The sequence below is a fragment of the Dreissena polymorpha genome, chromosome 5 (genome assembly GCF_020536995.1).
Source record: "Dreissena polymorpha isolate Duluth1 chromosome 5, UMN_Dpol_1.0, whole genome shotgun sequence".
NCBI classification, from domain to species: Eukaryota; Metazoa; Mollusca; class Bivalvia; order Myida; family Dreissenidae; genus Dreissena; species Dreissena polymorpha.
In genome coordinates, this window is record NC_068359.1 from 2,738,721 (window position 1) to 2,764,319 (window position 25,599).

At 34.3% G+C, this 25,599-nt stretch overlaps 1 protein-coding gene across 1 annotated transcript in view; it reads right to left on the reverse strand.

Annotated features, from left to right (window-relative positions):
* Window positions 1–18,008: 18,008 nt before the first annotated feature.
* LOC127832297 (RING1 and YY1-binding protein B-like) overlaps window positions 18,009–25,599 on the reverse strand; it is a 36,742-nt gene continuing 29,151 nt past the window's right edge. The window contains exons 4-5 of the mRNA XM_052357712.1: window positions 20,921–21,804; window positions 18,009–20,840 (exon numbers count right to left, since the gene is read on the reverse strand). Coding sequence (XP_052213672.1) covers window positions 21,591–21,804 — 214 coding nt within the window. The 3' untranslated portion in view covers window positions 18,009–20,840; window positions 20,921–21,590. The remainder of the gene's footprint in view (window positions 20,841–20,920; window positions 21,805–25,599) is intronic.

Below are 25,599 nucleotides of genomic sequence, written 5' to 3' on the forward strand. Positions count from 1 at the left end.
GCATCAAAATGTGGACGGTCAATCCCTTTAGCATGCAGAAAAGGTTAATAAAATATAACATCAAGTCATGATTTCTGTGCCAAGACCGGTGATCAGTGGCTTTGTGAATGGTTTATTAAAGTGATGCTTATTTCGTCTCCACTTTGCCCGACTTTCCTCTGGCTTATTGAACATTAATCAGCAATTAACAACACTCGCCCAATTCAGATATCCTAGATCGTGACGCAGACATTTATTTTGACAGCCGTATACCTGTTATGGATGCTACAAGCCCGTATATTATATATGAGCAACACTACGCGAGAGTTTCTAAATTTGTTTTAAAAGATCAAATAGAAGACGTAATAGCTTATTCAAGCACGATGAAGAAAGGACTTCATTTGATTCATGTTTTTCTTATTTGTGGCATAAAAACAACAAATTGGTAACCTTTTTTTAACCTGGATTCGCTGCAGAATAAAGATAAACCCTATTTGTTGTTGCAATATGAAGATTTAAATTTATGCACAGACAGACATACTTTTTGATTGACGTTATCTTTATAGTTTTTGGTCATTAACAAATAATTTAACATATATCTACATATTATCGTATCAAAGTTAATACAGCTTAGTATAATATAGATCGCGAAACGATTATCATCCATAACATACTGTGATTTTTCACAAATAACAAAGTATGCATATACAATAAAGAGTATTGTTCGTAAAACACATAGCACATTAATAAAGATGGTGCATATATTGAATTTAAATATTATATTATATTATTAAATAAATCGTAAAAAAATAAAGATTTCACAAATTACAAAATATGCAACTATAATATTATAATTTTTCTAGACGAACAAATCCAGGTAATTAATAAAATGAAATAAATCATTAAATTGTAAAGAAATATTTGAGGATGACAAGTTGAGTTTATATATAAAAAAGTATATAAGATGAATATAAATTATTTGGTTATTTTTTTAACACTAAATGTATATCCAGAATTTGTTAAATTGGAAAATGTGTAAACTTAAAAGACTCTACATATGACCTTGCTCCGGTTTTTTATCCTGTTTTTTGTTTGAAGTAATCCCTTTTTTAACAAATTTAAACATACTTGGTCTTTCATAATAGTATGCTTTGATAAATTCTTTCGCAGTGAATTGAAGGCTGGGCATATTATTATAAAATGGTACTCGTCTTCGATATCTCTGGCATTGCATTAAGTACATAAGCGCTTAGATCTTTCTACATTGCTAGGTCTACCTGTTTAAGTGGCTTATTTAAGAGACGATAGCTGTAATTTTGACAGAAGAATTCGGAATTTATTTGGAAGATAATCAAGGCAAGTTTAGATTTCAAACATGTATTTACATTATTTGTCTGTCATTTATGAGTTGCTTTTAATAACTGAACTGTACCAAAATGGTAACATCTATTACCGTGGACTTAAAAGCAATACTTAATGTATCGAGATTGGAAGAAGAGGGATTGTGCCATACATATGAAATTCCGTAAGTATCCAATAGTTCCTTCATATTTAAAGCCCAATTAGTTTTACAATATTTCATACATCCGAAGCGTTCATACAATTTTGATATGATTATTATTTCATTGGATGATTTTACACTCTATTATACGAAAGTATCTGTTTATATAAAGAGGATACATGTCTATTCCAAATATACCCCCATGGTGCTGCTGGATAATGTTATGCCTATAAGCATTTCACAAAATTGTATATGAATACGTTCCAAATGCAAAAAGAAGACATGTAGAATCCCAAGCAACACTGGGTTTAATGGAGCCTTTTGACAGATTTTTGCATGCATTGAAGTTTGTCGTTAAATGATTTATATTGATACATGTACATTGGATAAAAAAGCTCCAGAAAAAAAGAAGAATTAAATTAACAAGAAAAGAAAAAAAGGAACCTTCAACTGGGCTTGAACCACTGACCTCTTTAGTCCTGGAGTAAAAGACTACCGCTTAGACCACTCGGCCATCAGTATTAATACAATGAAGGATGTATTTTATACTTTATATTAACAATCCTCGTAGTTTCACAAATATAACGACAACAACAGAACTCTCCAAATTATTTAATCGTTTCGCGTTGCAACGCTTTATAATTTTAAGGTTTTTAAATGGTCAAAAGAAGCATATAATGGATGTTTTAAAGCATGGTTAATGTTCAGTATTACGGTTTCCTCACAAATATCATAACTAAAACGAACATTTGCGAATCTGAAACAACTTTTTTTTCCATTTTGTAAATTAACCTAAACGTGAAAAGGTCCCTTTAATATCTAGATTATTTTAGATTTCATTAAAACATCTAGGTCTTTAAAATATTTTTACTAGCAAGAGAATCAGTGTCGAATGCAAACGATCCCGTGTAATTAAATACTGATCCTAAATAATTGAAGCCATCAACTCTGTATAAATTTTGATATGTTAATGAGTGTCCTTGTCGATACAAAATAGATGTAAGCACGCAAGCGAGCGCGATGACAAAATGTTAAGCCCTCTTGTATTCTTGTCGCTTTTTGCACATAATCTTCGGTTTGCAATTTTCACATTTTCAAAACGAGAAAATTCAATGCAATCACATGAGCATAATCTATGTCCGGACATTAATAGCAGACAAAACTTGTCCATGATATTACATACAACTTCAAAACACTTAAATCAATTGTGTCATTAATTGACTTAACAACCGATATTCGGTCCACAAACTATTAAATATCCCATTTCAAACGCAACCGATTTATTTGACACAAAAAGACAAATAACGAATGGTTTTGTGTTAAAAAAAAACACTATGTGTCGAATTAGTCTTGCAATTATACAAGTGCACTCGACCTTGCGTATAAAAATGAATCTCGGTCTATGACATGAATTTAAGCTAGAAATAATGTGAGCGTTGTGATGTGATTCGAAAATTTCGAGCGGATTGCAATATACCTTTAACATACCACATCGATCATTTTAAAGATACCCACGGGAAGTCGTATGTCTGTTGTGAAGATATTAGAACGCTTTTGATTTAAATACATTATGAAAACAATGCACATGTATAAAAAATATATTTTTGTTAATACATTTACGGTACTCCAACAACTTTCAGTAGAGTTAAGGTGGCGTTTCCCTGATAGCAAACACCAGCTGTGTCATATAGGACAGGAGTAAGTGCGTACACGAATTGTTGTTTTTTAATGCTGTTGTTGTTGTTGTAAAGTCAAAAATTGAGATTAAGATTATTTAATCTTGTGAACGAAATCAATTATACAAAAACTGTTGATATACACATATGAAATGACAATGCTAGCATCAAAAATATGTTAGTAATTCGATTTTTTTCTATGCTATGCTGATATTTGCAGTTTTAGACGTAACAAAATCATTCAATTTAGAAACCAACGTTGTTGTTCTGTTGTTCAAAAATATGTATGCAAGCAAAACAGATGCTGTATATCTACTTACTTTGTGTAAAATCTATTTAATAAAAAAACAACAACAACAATATCAAGCATCCCTTCTACCATATAATGCAACAACCTTGACTACATTTTGCATTACCTTGACAGTGAAAGTGGGCAATACTTGCTCTGTAATGTTTATTTTGCAAAAATATTAAGGGGATCATATTTGGGAGGGGATGAACGCCCCGCGTTCTGTTGACTAAGCCATACACTGGGTAGTTTGTTTCTATATGATGTCAAAGATATGTAATCAGCTTGAATATTTTTAAATGCAGATCATTTTATTTATAAGATCGTTTGTCATTCGCGTTGCAAGACCTGACAGAGGCGATACATAACATGTGTTCCGACAAGCATGTCTCGTCATCGGAAATATATCCTGTTGTGTGTGGTTTGCTCATTCACTGTCTGTGCTGCTCGAGTGACGATAGTGCGCTGATAAGTCGCGTTAAGGAGACACTCCGGGACGAGTTGAAACGCCGATTAAGACCGTATGAGTCTGAGACGGCCGCAAGCATACCAGTGGCTACCTCCCTCCTAGATATCCGGTACAAGCGTCTAAACTTCTTGACACCGGAACTTAAGAATAAGACGCGTGCAGCCCTCGAAGGGATGATGGAAGAGGTACTACTACGTGTTAATACTCGAGATGACAGTCAGCAGCCTAAGACTAAAAGGCCAAGGTTCAGCTTCCTGATCACATCCCCGACAGAGGCTACAACCCATGAAGATGAGTTGGACGCGTACATGCGGGTGAATTGTAAACCCGATGGCGACCCGTTGGTATGGTGGTGTGAACACAGACAACGTTTCCCAACAGTAGCGCCTGTCGCACAGAAGCTGTTGTCCTTGCCATCGACATCCGTGCCATCGGAGCGAGTGTTCTCCAAAACAGGGCGTCTTGTTACAAAGGCTCGAAACCGCATCAGCCACAAGCTAGTTGACAAGGTCATTTTCTTGAGCAAATGAGCACTGTTGTTTTTTGCATGTTGTGCATATACATGTATGTTTGATGTTTTGTTTGAATTGTCCGATAGTTTTTCACTGTTTGTTGTAAAGACATTTCATAGTTTCTTTATGCATTTTCGTGTATCTCTGATCAAATTATGCAAATGATAGAACTAGGAACTGTGAATAAAAAATTAACTAATAATCTGAATTTGAGTGCTTTACTTTACCCAAATTTTTAAATGTATAATGAACATCAAACGATAATAATTCGGCTACAGACGGCTAAAATTCAAACAACAAAATGTGCAATTATCCAATAAAAAGAGATGCGGATTCGTTGAAAATGCATGACCCTCTTTACGTCACATGGTCAAAATGAAAGGGAAAAAACATTTTTATACTAAAGGGGCCTTTTCACGTTTTGGTAAATTGACAAAGTTAAAAAAAGTTGTTTCAGATTTACAAATTTTCGTTTTAGTTATGATATTTGTGAGAAAATAGTTATACTGAACATTAACCATGCTATAAAATATCCATTATATGCATATATTGACGATTTGAAAACCTGAAAATTATAAAGTGTTGCAACGCGAAACAATTATATAATTTGGAAAGTTATGTTGTTGTCGTTATTCTTTGTGAAACTACGAGGATTGCTAATATAAGTAAAAAATACATCCGCCGGTAACATGAGTACGGATGGTCGAGTGGTCAAGGCGGGAGACTTTTTACTCCAGGACTCCAGGGGTCAGTGTTTCCAGCCCTGTTGCGGATTACTTTGTTTTCCTTTTTTAAATTGCATTCTTGTTTTTATTTTTAGGTCCAATGTAAAAAATTATCAATATAAAGCATTTAATGACAAGCTTCAATACATGCCAAAATCTGTGAAAAGGCCCCTTTCAGTCACTTTGAGCTTAAAAAAATAAAACAGTGAACAAACACGATTTCTGTGAGCGGTATGGCGCGAACGTAATACATGTATAAACGGCCAAAAAAAAAAAAATGTGTAGTTCTTTATTTTTTTTCTCCTATGCATTTACACAAGAAAAATTAATACAATATATAGCATACATTAAAAAGTTATTTAAAAAAATTGTATAATACAATTGTAGTCCTAAACTGGCATGTTATCAACGCAAGCGATCTTAAATTTGAAATTACTTTCGTTTCTATAGAGTGGTTCGAGCGGTATGACATTTTTTACGTACTCTTAAACATTTTACTACTTAAGGCGTTTCGGTAAATCGGTTAATAACCGGTAACGCAAAAGGTTAGCAGGTTAATGATTTTTGTAACTTCTTGCATCCCTACTTTTTATCTTAGATATTGTTATTAATCAAAACTACAGTAAGGTATCAGTTACTCGATAACTTTAATGTACCCAATCATGTGCTTTTTTAATAATCATTATTTTCGATTCTTGTGTTGATTTGTAGTTCAATTGTTTTATCACCGTTTGCTACGACTGAATGTGGACGCAATTTAGTTCAGTTGAAGCCGCGCGAGCCAATTACTTTCATATATGAACAATCGTTCTGATGCCTATATTATGTACAAGGCTTTGTGCGGCAACTAGATTTTTCCCTTGAGGCTCTCATTTGAGAGGACCACAGCCTAAACGTTATCGGAAGAGATAGTTGCGCTATTTTCTTGCACCAACATTTTAACAGTGGACACGACTTAACGTAACGTATATAGTAGTTGTTTTCCTCTACATTCAGAAGAGGAGCAGGATTCTCTTAAGTCAGGGAGGGGGAGCACCGTCCGTCCTCGGACCATCCCTCAATTAATGCAAATCATATGCAAAATCCTCGCTTCCAAGAGGATCGAAACTCATAAGCCCTGAAATGTAAGATCAGGGTGAAGTTGAATATAAATTAGTGATTTATGTTGTTTTGCATTTGTAGAGTTGCATAAAGCTATGTTTTCTTCTTCGTTCGGAGTGCGATTCCCAGTTCAGATATTTTAAAAGCAGCCAATCAGTGTTACAGAATGTTGTGGCGCTGGTAACGATTATAGAAGATTCTAAGCCAGATGTTATTATAAAAGAACTATTGTTCCAGATGTGTCCTCCATACTACAAAAGTGATCTTACGAACGGGATACATCTTCTCAAGACATAACCGTAACACTATTTTTGCGGTTTCGGTTTACCGGTATGTCGACCTTTTCCTTGCTCGTGTAAGGCAGAATGAGTTATGAGAGGACCACTTGGCGTCGTTCGATAGAGCCAGTCCTAGATGAGAGGGAAGTCTGGTTTCTGTCATCAGAATCTGATCTATTACAAATGATTGATGGACATGTTTGGTTTGCTTTCTGGAAAATGTTATACTTTAACGTGGAGAGCACCTTCTGGTGACCAAACCCTAGGTACAAAAAAGCTTGATATTATTAATATATGGTATCGTAATTTTTAATATGTATTTGTGTACCTAACATTCAAATTAATTCGGTCAACACATGGTACTTATGCTGCGAGTTAGGTGTTTGTATGTGGTCGACGCTTCTACGCGCAGTTTCTACAATTACCAATAGTAAGTTTGTTTGTTTTTTCATTAACATGATCATTTTATAATTCCACCACAAAGACGACTTTTCCTTTAGAGAAAAACGATTCATTTCCAAACTGCGGATGTTTATTTTCTTTTTCAGAAAATGAAAAAACAATTTACAGGTAAAACTCAAACAAACACATAGTAGCTGTTTACAATATATTTAACTTAATAAAAATTTACATTTTATTCAAAATGCATGTTCCCAAATTAGTTGCAATTACAAGAGATCTAAGTCACTCGAAAGCCTATTTGAATATTTCATCCTTTTTATACATACAACATAGATTCAGCTGTCTATTTCAAAGCAAGCTGAAACTTCTGTCTATAACAAGTCAGTTAAGTCAAGTCTGATTAAACAAGGGCTGTTTGTAAAACATGCATGCCCCCCATATGGGACCTGAAAATCAATAGGGGTTATCTGCCAGTCATGATCAATGTACCTATGAAGTTTCATGATCCTAGGCCTAAGCGTTCTTGAGCTATCATCCGGAAACCATCAGGTGGACGGACGGACCGACCGACGGACCGACATGAGCAAAACAATATACCCCCTCTTCTTCGAAGTGGGGCATAACAATTATGTAAGAATTTTGTTCTTGAAATAAAAAACTAATACAGTACTCCAACTAATAAAACTATTTACGAACTGTAAGTTTTCAAATATATATTTTTTTATCTAATGTGTAGATCTAAGTATACAAGTATCATTATTGTTATTTGAACGATTTTCTTGCTATGTCATTCTGTAAAGCTAGATTTGGGTTTTTAAGATAAAATTTATCTTCATTTTCAAATTAAGGAATTACTTTAGGAATCATGTTGTCTGATGTCCTCAATGTAAACATTTGTCATAAGTTTGTCTATATAATGTTCTAACTATAAATGAAAACAAAACAATTAGTTAATTTTCATAATTGCATGCATTTACAGTAAATTTAATAAAAGACTAAGACAAAATAATTGTTAAACCTAAACTGCGTAGATATTTAGCAACAACTCAAAATGAAAGAAAAGATTTTATACTAACATGAGGGCCAAGATGGCCCTAGTTCGCTCACCTGAGAGGAGTCGGTTCTTTCAATCTTTACCAAATGTCAAACCTAGATATTGTCCAGACAAACATCCTGGTCAAGTTTCATCATTATTGAACCAAAACTCTGGCGCATGGAGTGTTTTTATTTTTGTAAGATTTGACCTGGTTACCTCTATTTTGAGTTGCCCCCCCCCCCCTAACCAAACATCAAACTTTGCTTACAAAATAAATATGACCAAAATTAATAAAATCTGAAACAAAATTGTGACCTCTAGAGTGTTTACAAGGATTTTGTATAATATAATGAAAATGTGTACAATCTAAGGGCAATAATTATGGCATTTATTATGTGATTTTGCTCATTATCAAACTTGACTGAGATCTTTCTGCAACTTTGATAAAGAATGCTTGAGAAATGTGAATGCTAGAGTGTTTACAAACCAAAGGTGGACGGACTGACGGCGGACAATGACCAATCCTATAACCTCACCTGAGCAATCAGGTGAGCTAAAAAGTGTGTTTCACCGATCTGAGCCATTTTTCAAATTGTCCGAGAAATCAATAAAACCAATGTATTGACTAAGCTTCACGATGATAATGAAAAAAATGTGACTTCAATAGTGTTCGATCACCAGGTTTCTCTCTAGTCACATAAGGAAAACTGCCCCACCCCCATGGCGGCCATGTTTTTTGACCGATCGGGATCATTTGCGAACTCATCTGAGATATATATAAAACCAATCTTTTCACCAAGTTTTATGATGATTGGGCAAATAATGTGACTTCTAGAGTGTTCACAAGCTTTTTTTACTATATAAATATTAAGAAACTGCCCCCCCCCCCTCCGGCAGCCGTGTTATTCAACTGACCGAAACCATTTTCGAACTCAACTCTTGTATCAAGGAAACAAATGTTCTGACCAAATTTCATGAAAATTGGGCCAAAAATGTGACTTCTAGAGTGTTCACATGTTTTCACTATATACATATAGAGAAAAATGCCCCGCCCACTGGCGGCCATGTTTTTTCACCGATCTGGACCATTTTCGAACTCGTCCGAGATATCAATAAAAACAATGTTTTGACCAACTTTCATGATGATTGGGCAAAAATTGTGACTTCTAGAGTGTTTACAAGGTTTCTCTATAGCCAAATAAGTAAAACTGCCCCGCCCACTGGCGGCAATGTTTTACAACGGACCGTAACCACTTTTGAACTTACCCTTCTCAAAATAAAATGCACTTTTTAACAAAATTCGCTTTAAAAAGTGTATTTTTTCTGCATTTTTACCAAAAAATGTATTTTTCTGCATTTTTTTCATAATTAAGTGCACTAAAGTGCATTTTTTCTGTATTTTCATTATCTTTAAGTGTATTTTACTGTACTTTAAGTGTATCTTCTATGCAATAAGTGCATTTTTTTTATGAAGTGCATTTTTGTGCATATTAGTGTATCTTCTGATTTGCACAAAAAAATGCTTTCTGTACAAGTGTAGTTTTAGGGCATCTTCATAAAAAAGAGCAACACTATAGCAAATAACTGACGTTAAAGGACACTGATATAGTGTTTTATAGGAGGATTGTACTGAATTCTTTTTTATCTTCACATAATGTTTATGGTCTTATTGTTGCAATTTGTCTGCTCATAAAATATGTGAATCAGTAGAGCAGCTTTTAAAGGGAAAAGTACAACTAAATCAGGCTGTGGGTAAATAATTAAAAATATTGAAAGTGTCAAAAATATTATGTGGGCTTGCCAGAATCAATTACAGGTATATCTCCAAAACATAAAAAACAAGTATTTGAACTTCCTTACACTGATATTTAACCCCAATTCAATTAATGTCTATCACGTTGACTATTTACATATATTTTAAAAGACAATTTCAATAATATTTATAATATTAATATTATTTCCTAACACCATTCAGTATGTTATATTGAAATATTCACCATTAAATATAATATGCTAAGTGTGCTGTGTATTATTCAATAAATATCAGATAAGATCAGGATTCGATAAGAGATCAATAAGCATCATAAACACTAATCCCTCCCTATCAGTGCTCCATCTAGCAAAAACAAAGGGGTGTTTATAGAATTTTGGTTGGTTCTGGCACCATCTATTTAAAAGCAAACCACTTTTGATTGGTTGGAGCACAGCAAGTTATTTGGAGCACAGGAAGTTATTTTTTGTAAACAATTTGGTTTCAGCAACTTAACTTGAGCTAAATTTTTAGGTATAATTCAGCAACATTAAGACTTTAATTCTAGTGTCAAATGTCTTGAAATTCTTTCAGCACATGAAATATTGTGTGATGAAAACAATGTGTATTTACTACAATGTGTAAATCAACAATAAGTTTGTTGCAAAGAAGATTCAAAGTGGGTGGTTAAAGTGATCAACAACTGCCGGTTTTTTTGTTGTTGGAATACTGAAGAACAGCTGTAACAGGTTTGTATTTTCATTTCTGCATCTCTTTTTAATTTTATTAATTATGACATTATCATATTTATGTATTGTCACTGGGAAATGTAAATGGATGAGTACATGTAATGCAATTTCAAGGAAAAAAACACCATTTGCATTGTTATGGCTGTATTTTATGGTTATTGTCATCTTAAATTTATTTATACCTATTTCTTGTCATTAATGAACAGATTTCTTTCCCCCACATTTAATAAGAACTTTTATATTTTGTATTTGAAGGTTAAACCCCAAGGTGAAATTTACATTGATCGGAAGATCCATTGGACAGAATGTGCATCATCGCCTGCCAAAAAAGGGAGCAAAAAGGGGACTACCTGATGTATGGACATGTATACCAGGTTTTACCCTGCACAAGCAGGCCAACTTGAGGGGAACAGGAGTTGGAAACCGTGCCCTGTAGCTTGTCCTTGAACAAGAAAAGATGGATTTGTTGAGAGGTAAAACTATATAATAAAGGTTATTGCAATTCAAAGACGTCACACTTCCGACCAGTCCACACAGCCAAAGGAGACCACATATATTAGTACATTTATAAACAGTATTTTTCTACCAAACGTAATTTCTTTAAATTATTTATGAAAAGTGTTAAGTCACATGTGATCACGATATTAAAACTGCAAAAATAAACGAACAAAAACAACAAGCCAACAAACTTGTTTTGATTAAAATTTATGATATTTATAGCAACTGTTGAACAAGATTACCATAACAGCAATATTTAACACTTACATTATAAAATATCTTTCAGGACCTGATCTCAAATGAGATCATGCATGAGAAGGGCCTTGCAGACCATGACAGTAGTATTCAGACCTGATCAGCTGGTGAACTGCTCAATAAAGGGTTGTTTATGAATGCATTCTTTGTAAGGAACAGTGTATATCAACAAATATTGTGACAGGGGCTAAGCTGCTAAATATTATCAGCATGTATGCAGTGATTTTCTTCGGAAATTCAAAACAACCTGTACATACTGGCTCTCAGAAGGGCATATTTTAGCGCAATAATGAACAAAGGAAGATCTTAAAAATAAGGTATAGATTTATATAAATTTCATGAATACGGTTCATTTATCATATATTAGGATCCAGAATATGATTGAATTAAATGTGCTGCTTTTGTCCATATTAAAAAGGGATTTGGAATTAATGTAATATATAAAAATCTAGTAAATGATAGCTTAAGGAGGGGAAAACTTTAATATTTTTGAAGCGGAAACCACCTGTATTTGGCTGTTTATCAGTTACCGGTAATCAGAGGGGAGAAAAATCACTGGTATGAGCTTGATATTTTAAGTTGTTAATTCCAGAAAGGCAATAGCCTGTTTGAATCCTCTCTTTTATGTAGATATGTAACATTTGTTTTTGCTTTTTAAGGTTTAACATTCTAATAAAAGTGTGTACTTATCTATTGAATTGTACTTTTTGTTTTTTATGTATGTGTTTACACAAACCTTTCATTTAAAGAATGAATGCTGACTTCAAAATGCTAGGATTTTTTTTAATTTGGTTAATTTTTAAGCATATTAATTTGAAGTGATGAAAAGTACACTTGAGCGTATAATGCGCTTAAAAAATTCACTTCCAACACTTCATAAAGTGTATCATTTGTATGACTGAAAATGCACTCAAGTGTATTAATGCGCTTAAAAATTCACTTTTAATACTGTAAGGTGCATTATTTGTATGACCGGGAATGCACTCAAGTGTATTAATGCGCTTAAAAAAATTCACTTTCAATTTTGTAAGGTGTATTATTTGTATCAGTGGAAATGCACTCAAGTGTATTAATGCGCTTACAAAAATTCACTTTGAATACTCAATGAAGTGTTTTATTTCTATGTCTGGAAATGCACTCAAGTGTATTAATGCACTTAAAAAATTCACTTGAATACTCCATGAAGTGTATTATTTGTATCAGTTAAAATACACTCAAGTGTATTGATGCACTTGAAAGATTACTTTAGTTACTGATAAGTGTATTATTTGTATGACTGGAAATGCACTCAAGTGTATTAATGCGCTTACAAAATTCGCTTTTAATTCTGTAATGTGTATTATTTGAATGACTGGAAATGCACTCAAGTGTATTAATGCGCTTTAAAAAATTTACTTTGACCATGAAGTATATTATTTGTATGTCTTAAAATACACTCAAGTGTATAAATGCACTAAAAAATAAACTTAAGTGCACTTATTATCATAATAAACGCACTAAAGTGTATTATTTCGTGGAAAAAAATACACTTAAATGTATAAACACACTAGTAAAAAGTGTTTTTTTAACAGAACTAGGAATAAGCATTCTTTAGTTATCATTCGGAAACCATTATACTATTTTGGGTCACCGTGAACTTGACCTTTGACCTAGTGACCTCAAAATCGATAGAAGTCATCTGCGAGTCATGATCAATGTACCTATGAAGTTTCATAATCTTAGGCATAAGCGTTCTTGAGTTATCATCCAGAAACCATTTTACTATTTCGGGTCACCATGACCTTGACCTTTGACCTAGTGACCTGAAAATCAATAGGGGTCATCTGCAAGTCATGATCAATGTACCTATGAAGTTTCATGATCGTAGCCATTAGCTTTCTTGAGTTATCATCCGGAAACCATTTTACTATTTCAGGTCATTGTGACCTTGACCTTTGATATAGTGACCTGAAAATCAATAGGGTTCAACTGCGAGTCATGATCAATCTACCTATCAAGTTTCATGATCCTAGGCATAAGCGTTCTTGAGTTATCATCCGGAAACCATTTTACTATTTCGGGTCACTGTGACCTTGACCTTTGACCTAGTGACCTGAAAATCAATAGGGGTCATCTGCGAGTCATGATCAATGTACCTATGAAGTTTCATGATCCTAGGCATAAGCGTTCTTGAGTTATCATCCGGAAACCATTTTACTATTTCGGGTGACCTTGACCTTTGACCTAGTGACCTGAAAATCAATAGGGGTCATCTGCCAGCCATTATCAATCTACCTACGAAGTTTCATGATCCTAGGTATAAGCGTTCTTGAGTTATCATTCAGAAACCATTTTACTATTTCGGGTCACTGTGACCTTGACCTTTGACCTAGTGACCTGAAAATCAATAGGGGTCATCTGCGAGTCATGATCAATCTACCTATCAAGTTTCATGATCCTAGGCCTGAACGTTCTTGAGTTATCATCCGGAAACCATTTTACTATTTCGGGTCACTGTGACCTTGACCTTTGATATAGTGACCTGAAAATCAATAGGGGTCATCTGCAAGTCATGATCAATCTACCTATCAAGTTTCATGATCCTAGGCCTGAACGTTCTTGAGTTATCATCCGGAAACCATTTTACTATTTCGGGTCACCGTGACCTTGACCTTTGACCTAGTGACCTCAAAATCAATAGGGGTCATCTGCGAGTCATGATCAATGTACCTATGAAGTGTCATGATCCTAGGCCCAAGCGTTCTTGAGTTATCATCCGGAAACCACCTGGTGGACGGACCGACCGACAGACCGACCGACAGACCGACATGTGCAAAGCAATATACCCCCTCGTCTTCGAAGGGGGGGCATAATAAAATGCACTTGTTAAGCAAAAAATACAGTGCCAATAACATGCGCATTAAATGCGCATTTAGTGTACTTTTTCGAGAAGGTATATAACCAACATATCATTAAGGGAAACATTTTGACTAAATTTCATGAAAATTTGGCCAAAAATGTGACTTCTAGAGTGTTCACATGTTTTCACTATATATATAGAGAGAAAAATGCCTCGCCCACTGGCGGCCATGTTTTTTCACCGATCTGGACCATTTTCAAACTCGTCCGAGATTTCAATAAAACCAATGTTTTGATCAACTTTCATGATGATTGGGAAAAAATTGTGACTTGTAGAGTGTTTACAAGGTTTCTCTAAAGCCATATAAGGAAAACTGCCCCGCCCACTGGCGGCCATGTTTTTCAACGGACCGGAACCACTTTGAACTCAACCAACATATCATTATGACAAACATTTTGAAAAAGTTACATGAAGATTGGGCACGAAATGTTACTTCTACAGTGTTTACAAGGTTTTTCTTTTTTCTTTGACCTAGTGACCTAGTTTTTGATCCAGCATGACCCAGTTTCGAACTCGATCGGGATATCATTGGGACAAATCTTCTGACCAAGTTTCATGAAGATCGGACAATAAATGTGGCCTCTAGAGTGTTTACGAACAAATGTGGACGGACGGATGGACAACGGACAAAGACCGGTCACAAAAGCTTACCTGAGCAATCAGGTGAGCTAACAAAAAAGCAGTACCCTGCCGGAGTGAGAATTAATCTCAATCAGTGTCATTTACCTAGCTTAAGTGTTGTCTGAGTATGTTTTCTTAAAAGCGAGTATTAGATAATTTTGAATGGTACTTTGTGGTGGGCTTGTTATTCTTTGCCCGAGCAAGCAAAGTACTAAATATAGTGCAAGTCTGGAAAACCTACTACTAAAAATTAGTTTCTATCTATGTTATTAGGTAAGAAAACCGCTGAACATTTTAAACAAATGTACTCTTAATAGGTAATAGTCTAAAACGATGAAAATACAGTGTTATGAACCACATTAAGCGACTCGTACTGAAATATGGATAAACTGAAGTTTATTATTGTCATATAAACCCATTTTTATGTTAAAGTATTAACAGTCTCCTGCCATAAGATTTTTTTATCATATTTCCAATATGGGCAATGTAGTCTTGTAGACAATAATTCATTAATACCTCACAATTCCCAATGAAGTTTTATTTTTTGCCATGCCAAAGTATTTTATCACTGCAAGCCTGTGTTTGCAAAACTAAAGATTATTTTAACACAAATGCTATACAGATAACAACTGTACTATACACTCAACACAACATCTCAAAAGATTGTCAGGCATACTCATGTGTTGCGAAGAAAGTCTTTTGATTTATGTCATCAGTTCAACTGCATATTTTCTCCACAAGAACCCTTTGAATTCTTACGTTTTTATTTGTACATAGAGCATCATTTTGCATGTGCTGGTCACTGTATTTTACTACTTGGCCACTCTTTCAACCATTGTTGTCATGTAAAAGACGGTCATCCCTTTTGTCATTACTGGCATTGGAGGAGGAATCACTGATGTCTGAATGAGACACAATTTTTGTGGTAGATTCCACTTTTCGCTTCTTGGGCTGAAAGTTTGTGATTATAACGGTCACATTATCCACAGTGACAGCCATTTCGTGCCCATGCGTAGGATCAGTGCATTTAAAATTTGCTGGTCTGAAAATATAGTAAATGATTTAACAAGATGCTTGCTTTTTGTGAGATCAAACGGGCAAACTTTGTGGTACGTGTTCTCAATGGTCAAAACCATAAGCATTCTACTAAATGCGGGTTCGTTGATCTTAATATAAATTGTACAATTGCCCACACTGTGCTATTTCAGTCAGTAACATGAGTCGTTTATCCAAAAACTCCTACATCAATAAATTGTATGACTTAAGATTCATAAAATGTTTTACCAGTAAAGGTCAAAACATGGTCATGAAAATCTAAGCAAACCTAAAACAGTATTTGCCAACCCATTCTTAGAATTAAGAATAGACATAACAAGAGCTGTCAGAGGACAGCGCGCTCGACTATTCCAGTGCTTGACAGTATAACGTAAGCCATCATGGCGAAATAGTTCATATTCAATAAGGTCAAGGTAATAAAGTCATATTCTAAGTGGAAGAGGACCATAATTGAAACATATTGATTGCTTATGTTTTAAAGAAGTTGTACTTTATAGACGATTCTAAGTTCAGGTATATTTTCCACAATCTATTTAACATTTGTAAAGACATAAAACAAACTATTAAGATTTTATTTCAAGTTTGATAGCAATAGCTAGGGTGGGATGGTTGGACGATCATTCAAAAAAAAAAAATTGTGGATTTTTTTTACCATGTTTCAAAGAAGAAAAAAAATTTGGGGGTGGGGGCGGGGATGGAGATTAGGTATAATGTGGGTGTGGTAATTTATTAATGATCTTTCAACAACAAAAAAATAAAAAAATAAATATGGGGTGATTCTGGGGTGGGGCGAAGGGGAAGGTTTGGGTGGAGTCCATTGTGGTATGTCAGGTAAGTGTTGTTTTGTCAAAGTATGAATCAAATCTGATCATAAATAAAGAAGTTATGGCAATTTAATTAAAATCTATTTATTTGACCTTGAGAGTCAATGTCATTCAAAGGTCAAGGTAAAGTTCAACTTGCCGAAACAGTACCCTCATGATAGTAAGAAAGTATTTGAAGTTTGAAAGCAAAAGATTTGATACTTTACAAGTAAAGTGGATCTTAACACAAAATTTAACCAAATATTCAAAGTTACTAAGACAAAAAAGGGCCATAATTCTGTTAAAATGCCAACCAGAGTTATGCAACTTGCCCTGTACAGTCCCCTTACGATAGTTAGTGAGCTTTCCAAGTCTGAAAGCAATAGCTATGATACTTAAGGAGTAAAATGGACCAACACATAAAAACCAAATGTTAAATAATATTAGTATAAAAGGGGCCATAATTCTGTCAAAATGCCAGTCAGAGTTACATAACTTTGCCTGCACAGTCCCCTTATGATAGTAAGTGTTGCAAGTATGAAAGCAATAGCTTTGATACTTTAGGAATAAAGTGAACCTAAACACAAAACTAAACCAAATTTTCAATTTTCTAAGTATAAAAAGGGAACATAATTCTTGAAAATGCTTGATACAGTTGTCTGCTCTTATTTATAGATTGGGGTCATGTTGGTAGAGGTATGCAAAATATAAAAGCAATATGACAAGGTACATAGAAAATATTTGAGGTGGTAGGCAAACTTTAACATAGATTTATCAATAATATGCATGTTCATAATGAAAAAAGGGCCATAATTCTTACAAAATGCTTGATACAGTTGTCTGCTCTTGTTTATAGGTTGGGGTCATGTTGGTAAAGAAGTATGCAAAATATAAAAGCAATATGTCAAGGGACATAGAAAATAGTTAAGATGGTACGCAAACTTTAACATTCCAACGCTCACACAGACGCTCACGCTAACGCCGACGCCGGGGTGAGTAGGATAGCTTCACTATATGTATTTCATTTATAATAGTCGAGCTAAACAAGAGCTGTCTCCATAGGATGACATATGCCCCCAATAAACGCTTTGATAGAAGTTATTGAAATGCATTAAGTGACCCCATGACCTAGTTTTTGACCCGGCATGACCCATATTCGAACTTGACCTAGATATTTGTCTAGATACAACTTCTTACCAAGTTTGGCAAAGATCGGATGAAAACTATTTAAATTAGAGAGCGGACACGAAAAAGGTGACAGACTGACGGACAGTGCGAAAACTATATACCCCCTTTTCTTCGAAAGGGGCATAAAAACTAAGGAAAAAACTTTGAATATATGCAAGCTTCCACTGTTGATTATGTCTTTAACATGATGTTCTACATGAATGATGATCAACATAGAGGTGGTTAATTCCATGTTTTACTCAAAAATGTATGCTTTTCTTGAACATTCCAATTAAAATAATATTTTTTTATCTAAGATTTAAGTCTAAGAAATTAATAGCCGAATACCTCACAGGATCCACATAAATATTCAAAGGACGTTATTTTTATATTTTCCACCGTTAACATTCATATGATAAGGGTATAATGGGTATGTTTAAAAGAAAATCCGATTGAAGCACACTTTTGTTGCTATGGCTTAATAAGCAGACTAGATTCAACAAAGGTCAAACTCAGTATATTGACAAGTTTCAAGGTGATACTGAGTTTCAAAGTGATACTGATGCATATAAGCCTCATAACAAATATCAGACAAATGCCTTGACGGTCTTTTACTTAACCATCACACAAAATAATCACAAGTTTCAAGGTGATAGACTCATCTAACAATATACGAGAAATGTGTCAAAAGGTAATCATACATTTTATAATGATAAAACAAGATGATATGGTGTGGTTCACTCAAATTTCTCACTACTCATTCATCCCAAATGACACCTCACTTACACAGCTGTGAAATTAATCTTCAACACCTATGCATGCAGGCTAAGAACTATCACCAGGTCAATTAAACCTTTCAGACAATACTGGTGTTTCCCATTTTCTCATTACAAAAGGTGAACACCAATGATACTTGACATAGTGTGAAATCTCCAACAATAACAAGTGTTATTGCAAAGTATACCGGTATACATGTACAATCTCGTATTATAATACACAAATAGCAATGACTCATGAAAGAAAGGGATATTTCAACAAAATTAACACCACCCTAGATGCAAGACAACACTTATGTAGGCGATTAATATGTGTAAGGTGTTTACCCTTAACCTCATTGTAGGTTACTGACCAATAAGTAATTTGAACTGAAAAATGTATTTGTTCATTTTTAATCATATGAAAGTCAAGTACAGAATATATATCAAACACCGAGTTTGAGAAATATGGACAATTGGAGTTATTAATTAAAACAGCAAACTTCCTTTATAGACAACATTTGATTTCAGAAATTCTCACTTTTCACAACACTGAGCCAAAAATGTATTTGAACATGTTTTTCAACGAAGCACACTCGCAGAATTATAAAACAATTTCATTAAAATTTGTTTAAAAAAGCGTCTTTTATAATTGACATTAAAGGGGATTTCAACCAGATTTCACGAGAAAAAAAATGAAATTGTTAAATACCGTGTTTTTTTTAACAATTATTAGTTTATATTGATTAAAATATCATGACTGGTATATTACATTACCTGAAAAAGTTTTTGAGTTTTCATATTTTCAGTTTATTTGGTAATACAAATTTTCTGGGTATGTGTACCAGGTAACTACCAGTTAACTATAAATAACGCAAGTAGATTGATCATCATAGTCACGTGGTAAACCCAGGAATGCAAATTATGGATGCTTAGTGAATTGTATATATTTAATATATAAAATGATAAATTTACTTGAGTAATTAATAGTGTGTATATTGTTATGTCACCTATTTTTACTGTGTAATTTCGATTTCACATCGCGAAATTTAATTACCGAATAAACTGAAAATATGAACTTCATTCAAGTAATGTAATATACCAGTCGTTATATTTTAATCAATATAAACTAATAATTGTAAAAAATACCGTATTTTAGAACTTTTCTTTTTTTGTAAATCTGGTTGACGGCCCCTTTAAAATAGCATCATATTTTTTTTTTTTAAAGAGCAAATGTGACATCATCAACTTTTATTGTATAATATAATCTTGATACAAGAAGAAAACAGGTTCAGGGACTTATGACTAAATTAGCCGTTTAATTTAATTTCATTATTTTTGGCACAAAAAACAACAACAACTCTGTTAAAATAAAACAGAACTATGCTTCACCATATCAAAGATATTACTGATCTATCAGCTTCAAAATTACAAACAAAAAATGATTACCATGAAAGTGTTCCAAAAATACAATATTCATTTGTTTAAGCTATGTGAGAGAAATATATTTGGGCTGTACTTGCATTAACCAACTAATACTGTTACATGCATAACAAGTTCCTGGTAGTAGGAATGAGTGACAACTTTGGGACTGTTTCTCACACAAATACATTACAAGTGTGCAGGATATAATTAGACTTTCAAAGCTCTATCTTTACCAGTATACATATACATAAATTCTTTTAAAGTGCCGTATTTTTATGGTTACTCTAAATAAATCGCATAACATTCTTTGAAAATTTGAATTATCAAGTTTATTGTATGTAGATTGCCATGATTTTCTAAAGTACACGCACTGACAGTTCTTGGAAGCAGAAAAGATTTCTTGAATAACTTAAAAAGAAACTGTGATACATTCAAATGATTTTTTGTTATGAAACATTTGAAGATCTAAGAATACATGTATTATAAGTCAAGGCCAAGAACATTGATTTTTTTTGTAATATAAAAGAATTTCTTGCTACATGTATGTCATTCTGTAAAGCCAGATTTGGGTTTTTAAGATAATATTTATCTTCATTTTCAAAGTAAGGAATTACTTTAGGAATCATGTTGTCTGATGTCCTCAATGTAAACATTTGTCATAAGTTTTTCTATATAATGTTCTAATGTTCTAACTATAAACGAAAACAAAAAAAATAGTTTATTTTCATAATTACATGCATTTACAGTATATTTAATAAAAGAGTAGGAAAAAATAATTGTTAAACCTAAACTGCATAGATATTTAGTAACAAATCAGAATGAAAAAAAAAATTATACAAACAAAAAAGCAGTACCCTGCCAGAGCGAGTACAAATCTCAATCAGTGTCATTTACCTAGCTTAAGTGTTGTCCAATCTCAATCAGTGTCATTTACCTAGCTTAAGTGTTGTCCAATCTCAATCAGTGTCATTTACCTAGCTTAAGTGTTGTCCGATTATGTTTTCTTAAAGCGAGTACTATTTTGAATTGAACTTTGTGGTGGGCTCGTTTTTCTTTGCCCGAGCAAGTTAAAATTAGTTTCTATCCCTGTAATTAGATAAGAAACCGCTGAACCTTTTTTTAAACAAAGTCTTAAAAGGTTATAGTCTAAAACGATGAAAATACAGTGTTTAAAACCACATTGAGTGACTCATACTGAAATATGGATAAACTGAAGTTTATTATTGTCATATAAACCCATTTTTATGTTAAAGTATTAACTGTGTCCTGCCATCAGATTTCTGTCATATTTCCAATACGGGCAATATAGTCTTGTAGACAATAATTCATTAATAACTCACAAACCCTTGTGAAGGTATCTTGCCATGCCAAAGTAATTTATCACTGCAAGCCTGTGTTTGCAAAACTAAAGATTATTTTAACACAAATGCTATACATATAACAACTGTACTATACACTCAACACAACATCTCAAAAGATTGTCAGGCATACTCATGTGTTGTGAAGAAAGTCTTTTGATTTATGTCATCAGTTCAACTGCATATTTTCTCCACAGGAACCCTTTGAATTCTTACGTTTTTTATTTGTACATAGAGCATCATTTTGCATGTGCTGGTCACTGTATTTTACTACTTGGTCACTCTTTCAACCATTGTTGTCATGTAAAAGACGGTCATCACTTGTGTCATTACTGGCATTGGAGGAGGAATCACTGATGTCTGAATGAGACACAATTTTTGTGGCAGACTCCACTTTTCGCTTCTTGGGCTGAAAGTCTGTGATTATAACTGTCACATTATCCACAGTGACAGCCATTTGGTGCCCATGCGTAGGATCAGTGCCTTTAAAATTTGCTGGTCTGAAAATATAATAAATGATTAATTTATTTGAGATCAAAGGGGGAAACTTTGTGGTACGTATTCTGAAAAGTCAAAAGCCATTAGCATTCTTCTAAATGCGTGTTCCTTGATCTTAATATAAATTGTACAATTCCCCATACTGTGCTATTTCAGTCAGTAACATGAGTCGTTTATCCAAATACTCCTGCATCAATAAATTTTATGACTTAAGATTCATAAAATGTTTTACCAGTAAAGCTGAATACATGGTCATGAAAATCAAAGCAAACCTACACCAGTAATAATCAGTATTTGCCAACCCATTCTAAGAATAAAGAATAGACATAGAAAACCAAGGAAATTTGTTTGAATATATGCAAGCTTCCACTGGTGATTATGTCATTAACACAATGTTCTACATGAATAATGATCAAGATAGAGGTGGTTAATTCCATGTTTGATTAAAAATTTAAGATATATATTCTTGAATATTCCAATTTAAGTCTAAGAGATTAATAGCCAAATACCTCACAGGATTCACATAAACATTCAATTCAAGAACCACCTCAGGGGAGGCAAATACCCAACCCCCTTACAGGTTTCAACTAAACGCTTCATATGAATATTATGTATATAGATCTAGCAAATTAAATAACTCTTTGTAACATTAATTTTACATTGAAAGGGAGGAAATCAGCCGAAGGTAGATCACACCCCTGAATAAATAGACTAGATGCAATTAAGGTCAAACTCAGTATATTGACCAGTTTCAATGTGAAACTGCTGGACTGTGCAGTCTCATAACAAATATCAGACAAATCCTTTTAAGGTCATACACTAAACAATCACACAAAATAATCACAAGTTTCAAGGTAATAGACTCATCTAACAATATAAGAGAAATGTGTCAAAAGGTAATCATACATTTCATAATGATACAAGAGATGTGTTCGTCAGAAACACAATGCCCCCTATTGCGCCGCTTGATTAACAAGATTATATTGATGTAGTTCACACAAATTTCTCACAACTCTTCATCACAGCTGTGAAGTTAATCTTCAACACCCATGCATATAGGCTGAGAACTATTCCAGGTCAATTACAATTTAACAACTTTTCAGACAATACTGGTGTTTCCCATTTTCACATTACAAAAGGTGTTTCCCATTTTCACAAAAGGTGGACACTATACATAGTGTGAGATCTCCAACAATAACAAGGGCTGTTTGCAAAACATGCATGCCCCCAATATGGGCTGTCAGTTGTAGTGGCAGCCATTGTGTGAATACGGTTTTTGTCACTGTGACCTTGACCTTTGACCTAGTGACCTAAATATCAAAAGGGGTCATCTGTCAGTGATGATCAATGTACCTATGAAGTTTCATGATCCTAGGCCTTATTATTCTTGAGTTATCATCAGGAAACCATTTTACTGTTTTAAGTCACTGTGACTTTGACCTTTGACCTAGTGACCTGAAAATTAATAGAGGTCATCTGCCAGTCATGATCAATGTACCTATGAAGTTTCATGATCCTAGGCATAAGCATTCTTGAGTAATCATCCAGAAACCATTTTACTATTTCGAGTCACTGTGACCTTGACCTTTGACCTAGTGACCTGAAAATCAAAAGGGGTCATCTGCCAGTCATTATCAATGTACCTATGAAGTTTCATGATCCTAGGCATAAGCATTCTTGATTTGTAACCTGAAAATCAATAGGGGTCATCTGCCAGTCTAATCAATGTACCTATAAAGTTTCATGATCCTAGGCGTAAGCTTTCTTGAGTTATCATCCGGAAACCATTTTACTATTTCGGGTCATCATGACCTTGACCTTTGACCTAGTGACCTGAAAATCAATAGGGGTCATCTATGAGTTATGATCAATGTACCTCAGGGCTTAACACTAAGGCACGTCCGAACGGCATTCACTGCCTGTACCTAGGTCCGGGCTAGCCAATGTCCCAGTAACATGCCCGACCGGTCGTGTGTATTTTGGACGGGATTATGTGTTCTATATCAATAAACTGCGTTTTAAATAAGCTTTTGAAAGATGCAAAAATCTTAATACAGAATGATCAGATGACAATAAAATCCCAGAGTGAAGTCGGAGACTACAAACAGATAGTAACTCGAAATAGATTTGGAACCCCCTGATTGAAATAAAAAAGAGGCCGACAATGCAGAAAATCCCCGGCGGTTTTCCTGGTAAAACACATCAGTACCTATTTTTAAACGGAATTCCACTAGATACGGTTTTGATTGGTTTCCTCGAAGTGACGTGTTTTCTTGATAAAAATACGTTTTAAACTAAAAGCCGGGATCGCCCAGGATTGTCCGGGATCGATGAAGGTATAAAACTCGACATTAACACAAATTTAATATAAAATTATTTATTTATCAATTTTAAATAATTTTAATTTGTTTGATCGATTTGAAGTGTTTTGACAATCTTTTTTACGCAATTCAATTAGTAAAACTAATATTAATGGTCGATCCCGGCTTTTAGTAGAGAGTTAACCTTGTACAATTGTTACGACTACCGTAACACGTTATTTGTTATTTTGCGACACCTAAGATTCTTTTACCGTTTGTTGTCAGACAGCAACCGCGGCAATCTAGGTAAAAAGGTTTTAACGTTCATGTCGTTGTTTTAGTAATGCTTTACGGGTGGGGATGGGGGGTTCCTCAGATAAGAAAAGAAAAGGGAAGGAGGAAAGTAAAAGAAAGTATGAGGAAAAAAAACACAAGGAAATTTCACCCGAAATGGCGTGAAGATTACAAATAGATGTCTTAATTAGATGAATATTGAATTCATTAGCATTAGTAAGGCAAGCTAATAAGAATGATTGAATCATAATTGCGCACCTCAACCCACAAGAAAATATAAGTTAAATGATAAATATAAACGTTTTGATAATACTTTGGTCGGGGCACATGAAAGATTGGTCAGGGCTAGTAGGTTCTGCATTTACTAGCCTGAATGGGCTAGTTGAAAAAAAAGTTAGTGTTAAGCCCTGTACCTTTGAAGTTTCATGATCCTAGGCATAAGTGTTCTTGAGTTATCATCCGGAAACCATTTTACTATTTGGGGTCATTGTGACCTTGACCTTTGACCTAGTGACCTGAAAATCAATAGGGGTCATCTGCCAGTCATTATCAATGTACCGGTACCTATGAAGTTTCATACTCCTAGGCATAAGCATTCTTGAGTTACATCATCCGGAAACTATTTTACTGCTTTGGGTCACCGTGACCTTGACCTTTGACCTAGTGACCTGAAAATCAATAGGGGTCATCTCCGAGTCATGATCAATGTATCTATGAAGTTTCATGATCCTAGGCATAAGTGTTCTTGAGTTATCATCCAGAGACCATTTTACTATTTCGGGTCATCGTGACCTTGACCTTCGACCAAGTGACCTTAAAATCAATAGGGGTCATCTGCGAGTCATGATCAATGTACCTATGAAGTTTCATGATCCTTGGCATAAGCGCTCTTGAGTTATCATCCGGAAACCATCTGGTGGACGGACGGACCAACATGAGAAAAACAACATACCCTCTCTTCTTCGAAAGGGGGGGGGGGCATAATGAGAAAACTTCCCCCCTCCCAGCAGCCATGTTATTCAACTGACCGGAACCATTTTTAAGCTCAACTCTCGTATCAAGGAAACAAATGTTCTGAGCAAATTTCATGAAAATTGGGCCAAAAATGTGACTTCTACTGTGTTCACATGTTTTCACTAAATACATATAGAGAAAAATGCCCCGCCCACTGGCCGCCATATTTTCACCGATCCCGACCATTTT